General features: G+C 39.6%; 1 protein-coding gene across 3 annotated transcripts; it reads left to right on the top strand.

Moving 5' to 3' along the window:
- The first annotated feature begins 1,146 nt into the window (after positions 1-1,146).
- On the top strand, positions 1,147-11,835 carry LOC310875854 (cytosolic non-specific dipeptidase-like). 3 transcript variants are annotated; one of them, XM_083789263.1, is made up of 12 exons: positions 1,147-1,158; positions 2,915-3,004; positions 3,242-3,385; positions 3,886-4,048; positions 5,821-5,909; positions 7,579-7,779; positions 7,884-7,968; positions 8,193-8,353; positions 9,531-9,695; positions 10,194-10,335; positions 10,976-11,123; positions 11,623-11,835. In XM_083789263.1, the coding sequence occupies exons 2-12, from the start codon at positions 2,945-2,947 to the stop codon at positions 11,687-11,689; spliced, it is 1,425 nt and encodes a 474-aa protein (XP_083645389.1). In that variant the 5' UTR covers positions 1,147-1,158; positions 2,915-2,944; the 3' UTR covers positions 11,690-11,835. The 3 variants fall into 3 exon arrangements, with proteins under 3 accessions (XP_083645389.1, XP_083645390.1, XP_083645388.1); XM_083789264.1 differs by lacking the exon at positions 1,147-1,158 and adding an exon at positions 1,165-1,184; XM_083789262.1 differs by lacking the exon at positions 1,147-1,158 and adding an exon at positions 1,356-1,374.
- Positions 11,836-13,139: the final 1,304 nt, after the last annotated feature.

The raw sequence follows: 13,139 nt of genomic DNA on the forward strand, positions 1-13,139 counted from the left end.
GAGTAAAAACAGAAGGGCTGGAGCGGTGGCGGCGGTTTGCTGATCACCGCGGCTCGTGACGTCATGTTGTAGTTCGGTGGTCACCCCACCACCGTAAATCCAGACTATGTATGAACCTTTACAACTTTAATGACTGACTTTGTTCCCTGAGTTTATGTTCGCGCTTTTGTTGTTGTGCCTTATAATGAAGTTTTATTAATGTGGACTTTCTTGATGCCACATCAAGAAAGTCCAATGATGTATACTACATGACTGTACAAAGTGTGTTCCATGTTTTGGTGCCCAGATATCTTGGGTGCCTAATCATTTGGTGGCCAGTTTTCCCAGGCCTACCCACTATTTTGGTGCCAGAGTTGTCCACATTTCTTCAGGGGTGTGCACAGATTTATGCATGGCAGTTTTCATATTAAATGAACTATATGGCCTAGGGTTTATAGTCGGATATCTCATATCTGAACATCATTCTACTGCTTAAGCAACAAACATGTAGGCATATTCTGTCCTCGTTTGACCCATGGTGTACTTGCCAGCCCATAGAGCCATTTGTGAACTTGGTCAAGTGGACATGTTTAGTAGGTTTTTTTTGTTAGAAATGAGTGGTCCCCCATTTAGAAACTGTCGGGTGCCAACTTGCCTTATATGTTGAGTAATTGGCATAGGCCTATGTGACCATATCATCAACCAGAAGGCAAAAAATAAAATCTAAATTGTATCATGCTTTATAATAGCATATGTGGCGTGTCAAACGAGGGGGGTTTCATGATGCTGAATCCATTCCAAGCATTGGTTTTGGAAGGAAAAAAAACATCGGGCCAAAGCCTCTTAACTTATGGCATCCGGCTAGCCTCGATGATAGGGGTCCCATTGGCTATTTGTTTTTACAGTCTGGTCCCAGGCTTACTTATCTGCGAAAAGAAAAATGACTGGAATCAATATTCCGTGGCGAGAACAATAATGCGTGATGGTAGCATAAATTGCATGAATGCCACGATCGAATAATTCACATCATTATGCATGACACGTATTTCAATTATAATGAAATAAATGAATTATTACACCCAGCTCAAAGTTTACAAATCCAGAAGCAAAACGGGAAGCGGCGGCTACGCGACCGGAAAAGTGTCACATGTATATCAGCTGGCTGGAAACAACGATCAAGTGAGTGAGTTTGCAGAAGTGTCCCGGTACTGTTAATAGTGTTATTAGTGTAACTTATGTATATTTCATTGTAAATGCTAACTTCGCATAGCATATGTTTCTTCAGTGATATGACGGCTGTCTTGGTCGTCGTCGATATCATCTTCAGTTAGGAAATTGGTCTGTTTTCAATCCTTTCTCCCACACGGCTAAAATCAGCTACAGACCAGCATAATGGTGATAGCCTACTGTAGCATACACTTTTAAATACTGATAAAACAAGATTTAAATGTTTTTAAATTGTTATATTTACTGTGGAATTAGCTATAGCCTACTTATGTTCTGGTATATGGAAAATGGCAACCAGAATAACCCGTTCTGAGTGAGAGATGCATTATACTCTTAGTCTTCATTACTCAGTCTTTCTCTCTAAACTCTAAAGAAAGAGCAAAACATTGTCCAACCAAGAGACAGCCAACGAGCTGTTCTATGCGGTGAACAAAAACAAATCATATCGTGTGAATAAGTGATCGAGGGGCGCCCATTTTTGGGGGCATGTTGATGTATTTATATCAGCGAGATTGATTGATTGAAACCTTTATTTCAGGGGAATCCAATTGAGACCACGGTTTTTTTTTCAATGGCGCCCTGTATACAAACAAGAACATTTACAGCAGTGATTATACATACATGACATGGACACACAGTACAACAAATATAATACACAAGCCCAATTAGCACATACACACAGAAACAAAACCTTATAACCAAATATTACAAAAAGCAGGTGCATATGCCTTTCTCTAGTGTGAGGTCAGTTAAGAGTCTTTTAAAAGTCGTCTCTCTACGTTGTCATTTTCTTCCCTAAACAAACATTAAAGTCCATAGACTTGCCTGGCATAATTTCACCATAACTATATATAACAAGCTTGGCTGGCACAAATTTCACCATAATTGACCCTAAACAAATATTAAAGTCCATAGACTTGCCTGGTACAAATTTCATTAAAATCTACCCCAAAACGAACATTAAAGTCCAAATCATAATTTACCAAATTATTACAGAGTAATTGTATAAAATATTTTGTTTTCTTTACTGCAGGACCTCTTTCCAGGAGCACATTTGTACATGGATAAATGATACATGGTTTGATTAAATACAGTTTCATCTGAAGATAGTATAGCTACAGCCACGATTTTAATACTGCTAGTGTCAAGTCATAACAAAATTAGCATTTGACTTGTGGTAGGGTAAGCAGAGCATAGAATTGACAACTTTACAATAATAATGTCTAGGTGAAAGTTGTGCAGTAGGTCTGCTGTTACTGTTAGTAAAAATGAGGCCTGACTCACACCTTCACAACAGATTGATGTATAGCTGATGCATGAGACTTATTGACTGATGCAAGCTCCAATGGGAGTCACATGGTTTGACACAACATTTTAGTTGTATGAGGGGGAGGGGGGCAGTCGAAAACACAGCCGAAAGCCGTACAACAAAAATGTTGTGTCAAACCATGTGACTTCCATTGGAAATGCATTGACACTTACCCTTTGTTTACATCTAGCATGCATCAATGTTGTATGCTAGATCGAAAGGTGTGAGTAGCCTTAGCTATCTGTAGGACTCTGATCAGTCTGGCCACTGGAATGCATGATACAGGAAACTCAAAATACTGTTGTCAGCACATTTGAAGGAGGTGTGGTCTTTGTCCTCCCATAAAGAGAGATTGGAGAGTCAGGCAAAGTCTCACACACTACTATTCCTGTCACCCAGGTCACACCGATCCCCACAGAAGTAGCAAAGATGGCTGATCTATCAGCACTTTTCAAATATGTGGATGAACATCAGGAGTTGTACATTGAGGTAAGAACATTCTATTGTAATATTGGAGTGATTCATTTCATTTGACATTATAAACCGACTAACAGAGTTTTTGCTAAATGGAGTAATCTCCAGTCTCTGTCCTCGCTGTCCTTAACGATTTTCAACCTGGCATCTCTGTTACATTATAGATCTGCTATTTTTGTCAAACAACAAATAATAAAGGGCTGTGATAAAAAAAACTAAATGTCATGTTTATTTATTGTTTCTCTTCCCCAGCGCCTAGCCCAATGGGTGGGAGTTCAGAGTGTGTCAGCATGGCCTGAGAAGCGTGGGGAGATCAAGAAAATGATGGAGATGGCAGCCAAAGATATTGAGAAGCTGGGGGGTACAGTGGAGATGGTGGACATTGGCAAACAGAAGGTTAGACATGTTGCCAGGCTGTTATGTCTTTATAAATTGCATTACTAAACTGCAACCCATCCTAATTTGACTGCTGATTTGATGGGTGCTATCAGTATCAGTGTTAATCTGTAAAAACAAATATACATACATGTCTAGGTATTAATGTTTCATATTACTTTTGCTCAGCTTCAACACTAATGAACACTCTCTCTGTCTCTTTCTCTCATATATTCTTAAAAGAAGAGAAGGCATTGTGTCAAATATAGAACAGGTTTTCTTAGAAACCTTAACCTTTCCTCATCCAACAATCAACCATTTGTCCTCCTTATTATTAGGCTATTTTATTTGGCCTTAATGAACTTGTTTTATTTTATCTATTAAAGATATCCCGATTCTTCTCATACTGTACCTCCTAACTCATTACTATACTTTGTAACTTCAAGTAACGTACAATATCATACTTCTATTATTAATGTTGCCGTTATTCTTTAATATTGATTATGTTATTATTCACACAGCTTCCTTCTGGAGAAGAGATTCCATTGCCCCCTATCATCCTGGGGTATTTGGGCTCGGACCCGGGCAAGAAGACTGTGTGTATCTATGGTCACCTTGATGTCCAGCCAGCTAATATTGATGATGGCTGGGATACAGAGCCTTTTACTCTGGTGGAGAAAGATGGTGAGACCAGACCTGGTTATTTTCCTCTGTTTTCTCTTCTGTGTTCTGTTTAGTCCTCCTATCAACTAAACTGGTCTTAGATCAACAGAAATTCCAGGCAACATCATCAGTTATTTGTAATATTTGTAACATGTAGCTTGTCTAAGCTGCCTTTTAACCTTTAGCAAAATACGTCAGATCATATCTTAGTTTATTACATATTTCCAAAGTCCACTTCAGCTAACTTGTGTACATGTAGGGCAGAACTCACTTACTGGTCAACTGTCCCACAAATTCAGTATTACACAATCCCTAACTTATCCAAAATGGCAGAGTGAAATGTATTTATATATAACACAGTGTATTGCATTTAAGCTACACTGACAAGTGCAAATTTGCTGGCTTCAGACTATGTGTCAGCACACCTTTCTTCCACTTGTTTCTCTTTCTTTTTTGCCTAGGGCAGTTATTGTCTGGTGACAGTCAGCTGAGAGATAGTGTCACATCCTTATTTCTGTTGAGATCAGTTTATGTTGTTTGATGTTTGATGAGTTGGCATAGAAAAAGACAGACTCTGCCACTTTCAGTTCTGCCTCAGCGTGTAAAGCACTTTCTATATTCTAATCTAGTCTAATCTAATCTAAACACAAATACATTCTATTTCGCCTCCTTACTGTTATACTTGGACAAATGAATAACATCAATGAATCATTTAATAGACCAATTAGAAATTGTTCATCTTCATTAACTCTACTACCTGGAACAGTGAGGTTACAGGGAGTAGAGGTAAAGAAGGTGGATAATTCTAAGTATTTAGGGTCTACATTCCAGAGAAATGGAGAGTGTGGAGATGCGTACCAACGTGTACCATGTCTATGCTCGGAAATGTCCAAGCATAGACATGGTAACACCTCACCTGCCTCTGATTGGCCTACCGACACTGCCGGCCTTACCAGAATTTCCTCAGAGGTGGAAGATACATGCTGGATAGTCTGCCGAGAGGTTACTCCATGGTGGGAAATAAATAAATAATACAGTACGATATAATAATAGAGAATGACAGCTTGGCAAAAGTAACTTTTATTTTTTATAGAAGAGGCAAACTAATATTGTTTATGCCGTTGGCCTGTTTATTTGTTTATATGTGTAAACTTGAAACATTATTGTACTGTAAAAATAAGGTCTCTTTTCCCTTGATCTTTATCTTTGTTAGTATAAGTATTAGTTTACTATATTAATACACGATAATCAACACTAACACTTTAATTTAGAACACAGCCAAATGAAATCATAGTACATAAGTGTTCAATCAATTATTCAATGAAGCAAACAGCACAAACAATATTAATTTGTCTCTTCTACAAAAATTTAAGTTACAAGTTACTGTTGCGTGTAGGCTACTTGTATTATTTCCCACCACAGAGTACCCTTGCATCTCGGAGGACAGGCAAGACGGGCAGTGTCGGTAGGCCAATCGGAGGCAGGTGGGGCGTTACCATGTATATGCTCGGACGTAGAATAGATAGATAGACGCTGGAGAAATGAGTGCAAGCAGGTTGGAATGGGTGGAGAAAAGTGTCAGGTGTGATGTGTGATAGGATGGATGGAGGCAGATGATTTGCTGTGGCACTGGCAACCCCTGAAGGGAACAGCCAAAAGGGAAAGAAGTTTTAAATGAAAGATAAAGGTGTCAAGCAACACTTATTTTAAAATTGTGATATTTTCATAGAGTTCAACGTCAACAGGGTTCTGTGACAATGACCCTAAATACATTTCCCTTAATCCCTGTGCAGGGAAGCTCTATGGACGAGGTTCCACAGATGACAAGGGTCCAGTGCTGGCCTGGTTGAACTGTATTGAGGGTTACCAGAAGACTCAGCAGGTAATGGTAACAAGAAGCTATCACAACTTACAAGTCCTGGTTTAGCTTGGTCTAACTGACAACCGTAGATCATATTTACAATTTTGGCATTCAGCAGATGGTTTTTTCCAGACTCAAGATCAGAGTAAATGGCCCTTCCAAGTGGTGTTTACCTGTCCCTTGGGACCATAGACTGTACATTTGTTTTGACAAAGCGTAAGATGAAGCCTGTCAGTCCTTGAATTGTAAATCGCCATCTTTCTAGATCCGTTTGGGCCCAGCTGGCCATTGGCTGGCCCAGACAACGAGGCGGGACTTTTCCCCTTCTTCTTTGTTGGTTTTTATTTTGACTCGAGCGGGGGGTGGATCCCGATCATAGACTGTAAAGGTAGCCACGCCCCTCAGAACATACTCAACTTTATGGTCATTTTAATAAATGGGACCATAATTTTCCAAAAAGAATATTATGACATGAGAAATGAGACTTTAAACTAGTGACTGGAAGCAGAAAGTATTCATGACCATATTTAAGGTAATACAGTCTAGGTGAAGTTGGGCCCAAATACATGGAGCTATGGGGTTTTTTGGCCCAATGACAACAACAGGCCATTATATGAACTTTCAGGAAGTCAGGATTTCCTACTGGCTTCAGACACTATTGGCTTCACTGCCCCCCTGCTTGGGACAGGGACGGACTGACCTGTGTTCAACTGCTGTTCACATGGCCACTTCAGCCTTTACTTACATGGTCATCATGTACGTAAAGAAAACAATTGCTACAAAGTAACTAGGATAATGGGTAAATAACTTTTATGGCGGCCAGCAACTTTTTTATTGGCTCGATCATGTAACCATGGTTTCCATACGTTGTGTGGTCGTATTGCAGTTCATGTCGCAAAAACGAGGGCGAGGCTTGATTTCATAGGGCGTGCCAGATTGATTTCAGCCGTCACATTTATCACTGCTAGGAATGAAATTAAGGAAGCTGTTTGCGATCACTTTATAAATGCTGTGGCGACGTGGGTGTACTACAAAACCTACACTCGTATTTGGGGCAGATTTTACACTCAATTGATAAATGAGGGCCCATAAACTTTGGAGCCATATTACAGCAATGGGTCATCCATTGCATTGTTGGTTTTCTATGAAAACTGCCATTTGACAGAAAGAGACAGCATAGTGCCAGATAGCACAAAACTAAACTAGATTATTTCTAATGGAATGTGGGTTTCTGATCTGCAAAACACATTTGAAATGTTGTGTTCCTACAAAATGTTTTGTCCCTTCTGAAACTTGAACTTTTCATGTCTTACTCTCCACAAGTTAATCACCCATCAATGTGGTCAAAGGTCTTTGGGTGAAATATGTGCTCCTATGCTGTTTCTTGTCATTGCATCACACCCAGCATTAATGATTAAACTAATTTGCCAGGACTAACCCAAATTAAAAAATTAAATTAGTTGATGTTATAAAATAGAGACAAAAGCAGATCATGAATCCACTGTTTTCAAAGCTCTGTGTTGTTCAATTCAAATCCTTTTGAGGCTTTTATTTATCGTTTGTTTTGTTTACATTTTGAAAATCCAACTCTAGAAGGAGCATAAGGGCTTAAGCATTTTCACAATCTCTCAAAAAGTTTTATTTCTTCTTTCTCTCTCCCTTTTCTTTTATTCTTTGCATTATTGATCAGGAGCTTCCGATCAACGTCAAGTTCTGCTTTGAAGGGATGGAGGAGTCTGGATCTGAGGGCCTAGACGAACTGATTTTCTCACGTAAAGACACCTTCTTAAAAGGTGTGGACTACGTCTGCATCTCAGACAACTACTGGCTGGGCAAGACCAAACCTTGCATCACCTACGGCCTGAGAGGCATCTGCTATTTCTTCATTGAGGTATTGTGTTATAACTGTTGTGCTGCTTTGGTTTTAGTAGTGCATCGGGTCGAAGGAGTTGATATCCACCCCCTTCCTGAATGCATTTGCTTCCTAAATCCTAGATGGAGTGCTGTGACATGGATCTCCACTCTGGCGTTTTTGGTGGCTCTGTTCATGAAGCCATGACTGACCTCATCGCACTCATGGGCAAGTCATGCCACTTTTATGAAGCTTAATTTAAGTCTGTGAGCTCAGTAGCTATGCCAAAGTGAAACATTCTGGTGATAGAATTGTATCCCTTTGAGTTCTAAATAAAGCATGGCATCTCGACAGAGATTAGACTTTGATGGTGTTTGTTATAACCAAATTATTTATGGAATCTCAACAGAGATTAAACTCAGACTGTTTAACTGTTTATTATAACCAATCAGGCTCCTTGGTGGACAAGAAGGGAAAGATCTTGGTTCCAGGAATATATGAAGCCGTGGCCCCGGTTACTGACGCGGAGAAACAGTTGTATGAGAATATCGACTTTGACATGGAGGATTTCTGCAAGGATCTCGGGGCTCAAAAGCTGCTTCATGACACCAAGGTACCGTAAGGAGTTTGGAGTCATTTTAGACCCCAGCCACACGAGAACGGATCGGGCTGTTACCCGCACAAGTTTGTAGCCGGCATCAAAGTTTCGAGCGTCCACATTGCCGTTATGTTGATTATGCATGTTGTCCAGACAAGAGCGGTATCGCTCCGGATACCAGAGAAAGCTGTAGTAGTGTAGGCTATATTAGAATAGACATGTATGTTGATGTAGCCTATATTGTAAAATATGCATTTCACTTTCACACTACATGACATGAAAGACATGAAATATGGCTTTGTTGAGTCAGAGAAGATATTATACATGTAATGCTTCCATAGTGAAAATCTGCAGACATATTTGTGTGGGTGCAAACCGCCTATTATTAAACCGACGATAATTTATATCTGTTCTCCGAAAATAGCTCATCTACAAGCTCACGGGCTGCAGATCGACTACGGTATTTTCGTAGAAGAGATTTATAGACATTATGTGCAAATAGAAATAAAATAGCTGTGATACTTATGTAAGTTATATAGTAACTTATATATATATCACTATATGTTATAGTGAAATAAACCATTAGCCTAGGACTTCATGAACAAATGCACAAACAATAATAAAGGCATTCCTTTATAGGTCAAACAACACCATTCATTCACATACAATATACACATGAATAAATAACCATTATAAGCAATTAATACCAGTGAGCTGGAGGTTATGAAAGGCGTGTCATAAACCTGCATCATTTTAAGTAAAAAAATAACGTATCATGTTGCTGTAAAAAGCCAGCCGATGATCAGCCGCTAATCATGGACTCAGCCATCAGTTGTTTTGGAGGTGGAAAGCCTGGTGACGTGAGATTAGTTTGGATGGGGCGAGAGGACTTTGGCGTCACCCTTTCAGCAAATAGGCGGCATTCACTGTACACACGGAGATGACAAGTAGCGTCTCCGAAGTTTGTCACTCTGGGAGCTGGATTCAAAAAGAGCCGGTTAAGTCCCCCAAAACACAGTCTCCGTGTGGCAGAAAGGGCAGATCGGCTAAGTACTTGTGCGGGTAACGCAGAATACGTCCTCGTATAGACAGCACCTTATTGTCATGACACACACATGCACAAATTGCATTGTTGTAGGCATAATTCAAAATAAATAAACAATGATTGTTCTTGGGTACTTCTGGCCTGTAGGAGCAAATCCTAATGCACCGCTGGAGATATCCATCCCTCTCTCTCCATGGCATTGAGGGAGCTTTCTCCGAAGGTGGGGCCAAGACAGTTATCCCCCGCAAAGTCATCGGAAAGTTCTCCATTCGCCTAGTTCCAGACATGGACCCCGCTGTTGTAGAGAAAGAGGTACATTTTAAAATATCATAAATGGGGTTATAGCTGAATCATTATAGTGGATGCCACACAGCGCAAAATCCCTTACATACAATGTGTCTCTGGTTTGATTTATTTTTTGCTGGCCAGACTCCCTTCCTCTGTCTCTCTCTTTCGCTGTTGCTATCAAAATAAAGCAGAAAACATCATCTTGAAAATACAATTTAAAAATCATAAATGCATCCAGTTCTTAATGCTTTTGGGGATGTTTTTGTTATGCCTTTGTGGTGTTTTCTTTATGCTTTTAGTTTTAGGGTACTCTCATTATACTTTTGGGGTGTGTTGCTTATGTATTTGTGAAAAAAAACAACTGAAACCCACATTTTACAAACAGAGCATCTGCAATTGTCTGCTTACAGGAGCACTTCTTAAGCTCTGCGTTTATCTCATCAGTAATTTGTTATCAATAAAAAATGTCATATATTACTTAACCTATGCAACCTATGATATCCTTTTTCCGGTCTTGTCCAGGTTATTGGTCATCTACAGAAGAAGTTTGCTGAATTGGGAAGTCCTAACAAGCTAAAAGTTTACATGGGCCACGGGGCCAAGGCGTGGGTGTCTGACTTCAACCACCCCCACTACATGGCTGGTCGAAAGGCCTTGAAGACAGGTACACTGGTACAGTACATATGGCATGAGAATAAACATGTAGACCAGTGGTTCCCAAAGTGGGGCTAAATGATAGTTTGGAATCAAATGTACCCTTATGGGTCTGTAACTCTGAGAGTGTACAAATGGAACCGAATGGACTAGTACACTCTCAGAGTTAAATTAACATTGAATTTAAAATATAAATTGGGGGTCATAAATACCATTAAATGGGGGCCCATAGACACATGCATGTCAAACTTGGGTTCCTTGAAATTAAATGGGTTGAAAATCACTGCTAGAGCTGTACAAATCTTAGGTGGGTCCCTGGCATATCTTTTCAAATGGGCGTCGGCTGGCTATTTAGTGTAAATTTGTGGGCCCCTGACATGAAAACGTTTTGGAACCACTAATGTAGACCACCTAACTTTACCTTGTGATGTCTTGTTACGGACAGAAGTGTTAAAGAAAGAGGTCATGATAACGGTTATCTAGTTATTCTTCACAAGTATATTCTATAATCTATACCACTTAACTACTATTCTGATATGCCCAGAATACGGACGCTAGGGTCACCTGAGTTTTTGTTTTTTATATTATTTGTTAGTTTTGGCCCATTTTTGACTCTTATATCTACTTTCTACTTCCTTACTGGCTGGTAGTGTTCGGTGTGGAGCCTGACCTGACTCGTGAGGGCGGTAGCATTCCAGTTACTCTGACTTTCCAGGAGGCCACGGGAAAAAATGTCATGTTGCTCCCTATGGGATCCTGTGATGACGGGGCTCACTCTCAGAATGAGAAGATTAACAGGTACACACAGATGAAATTGGGCGACCACGATAGCCGGGTGGTTAGAACAGAGAACATACCACATGGGCTCTAGTCTCTCAAGAAAGACTGTTGACTCACGAGGGTGCTGTCTTTCCTTTATTTGCTGATGGGTTCTCAGATTGCATGGGCTCTAATGCCTGACAGCGAGTGCCTGATTCGTTTCCTCGCTGGCAGTCAGGACCATTAGATGCACGTCACTCACCACCCTATCTATCAAATAAAGGTTCAGAAATGCCCACAAAAAACATAAATAAATACATTTTGACGAGGATTGATGTTTCTAATATGACCCACTGCATGACATGTATGAAGCTAGAATGAAAGCTGGGGCTACTTTTTGACAGAGATGGCTAAAATCGCTATTTTGCTATCTAAATGTGTTATTTATTATTAATTTCCTTATTCTGGTGTTATTTTCTAGTGGTTAATGTATAATGTGTATGATACAATACCTTCCCTAATGTTTCTCTATTTACAGAACCAACTACATTCAGGGTATCAAGCTGCTTGCTGCATACTTCCATGAGGTCTCTCAACTGGAGTGAATGGACCAGTCACAACACTATAAATATGAATTATGCTTCCCTCTACTCTTCAAACTCAAGACCTGGTGGTTTGATTTTCTGTACACCATTGTTTTATACACGTTGCTGTCTTAAAAAAAATAAAGCACTGTATTTTCCTTTTGTTATTGTGAGTTTTCCTTTCATTATTTTCCACGCAAACATTTTTGAACGGTATTAAAACAAGTATTATTTCACAAGAAAAGAAAGGTTGCCTGGTTACCTGCACACTTTTACATGTATACTGGCCTGGGAGGGCTGGACAGACATATAATGACCAGTCTACGAATTGGAAGACCAAGTAATAGGATAACACATTCTAGGGAAGCACCTAACTGTACTATGTGAGCAATGTCATGCACCACACAACAGTAACACCTGCTTGTTAACGTTTGTCTGGAAAGGTATTTGTTCTATGTTAGCCTTGGGGACTGCAGGCGTTTTGTAGTTCTGAGTCGGAAACCTTGTCCCTACCAAACCCGCCCGGGTGACTTCCTGATGTGCAGGATTCCTCTTTACTAGCAGCATACTCTCAGTGCTGCACCTGCTTCTAATGACCTTCAGAAGTCCTTCAAATCAGTTTGCTTCCTTCTTCCTTTCCTTCTTAACTGCTTTATTGTTTATTTGTTTTGCTATTTAACTTTTTTTAAACATATTTATTTATTTTTCTTTACAACATAGTATTTTCAAAGCAATTATTCACATATATTTTTCCCCCCACAACCCCATGGCAGCACAAATACTAAACAGAATCTTTAAATAAACATCAGGAAATGTCCATAAATACAAAACAAATAAAAAACACATTACATACAGTTAAACAAACAAATGCTCAATGTCCTAGCTATTTAACATTTGGATTATTTTCTGTATTCTGGTTCATGTAGGGTTTTAATTGTTGTATATGATTATGACTGACCTGTTGAGTATTGTGTTCTGTATAGAACATGAAGGCCTGCCCCTCAATTTTAATTAAAATAAAAGTTGTGATGATGATAATGATGATCAGAAAGAAAAGACATGATGATGGGAATGAAAAGAGACTACAAGAAGAGGAAGGCAAAATTGCATACTGGAGTGTTGTGGAATGGCAGTACAAAAGCTGTTCAGATACTTTTTTCTAGTATGTTTAAAGTACAGGAAAAAATTAAAAAATACCCTAAGTATATATCCACGGATACGCGATCGAGCCGTCTGGGAGAGAGAGATATTTTTGCCTGTACTTTTAAACAGAGAGAGAAAGAGAGGGGGGAGGACACTCCCAGCACACTCTTTTGTTTGAGTGTGCTGGATCGTTACTACAACAAGAACAACAACAACAGATCCACCTGTTGGTGGCGCTGTAACTGGCCAATGTGAAAAGGGTGGGATATATTCCTCAGCCTAGTATGAAAGTCTGTGAAAGTTTCCACGTAAATTGCACACTACAGAT

Source organism: Protomyctophum parallelum, assembly GCF_964188405.1.
Source record: "Protomyctophum parallelum genome assembly, chromosome: 1".
NCBI lineage: Eukaryota > Metazoa > Chordata > Actinopteri > Myctophiformes > Myctophidae > Protomyctophum > Protomyctophum parallelum.

Coding starts and splice junctions, on each gene's coding strand:
- LOC310875854 (XM_083789262.1), top strand. Junction 3,005..3,241: donor ATCAGGAGTTGTACATTGAG/GTAAGAACATTC, acceptor TCTCTTCCCCAG/CGCCTAGCCCAATGGGTGGG. Junction 4,049..5,820: donor TACTCTGGTGGAGAAAGATG/GTGAGACCAGAC, acceptor ATCCCTGTGCAG/GGAAGCTCTATGGACGAGGT.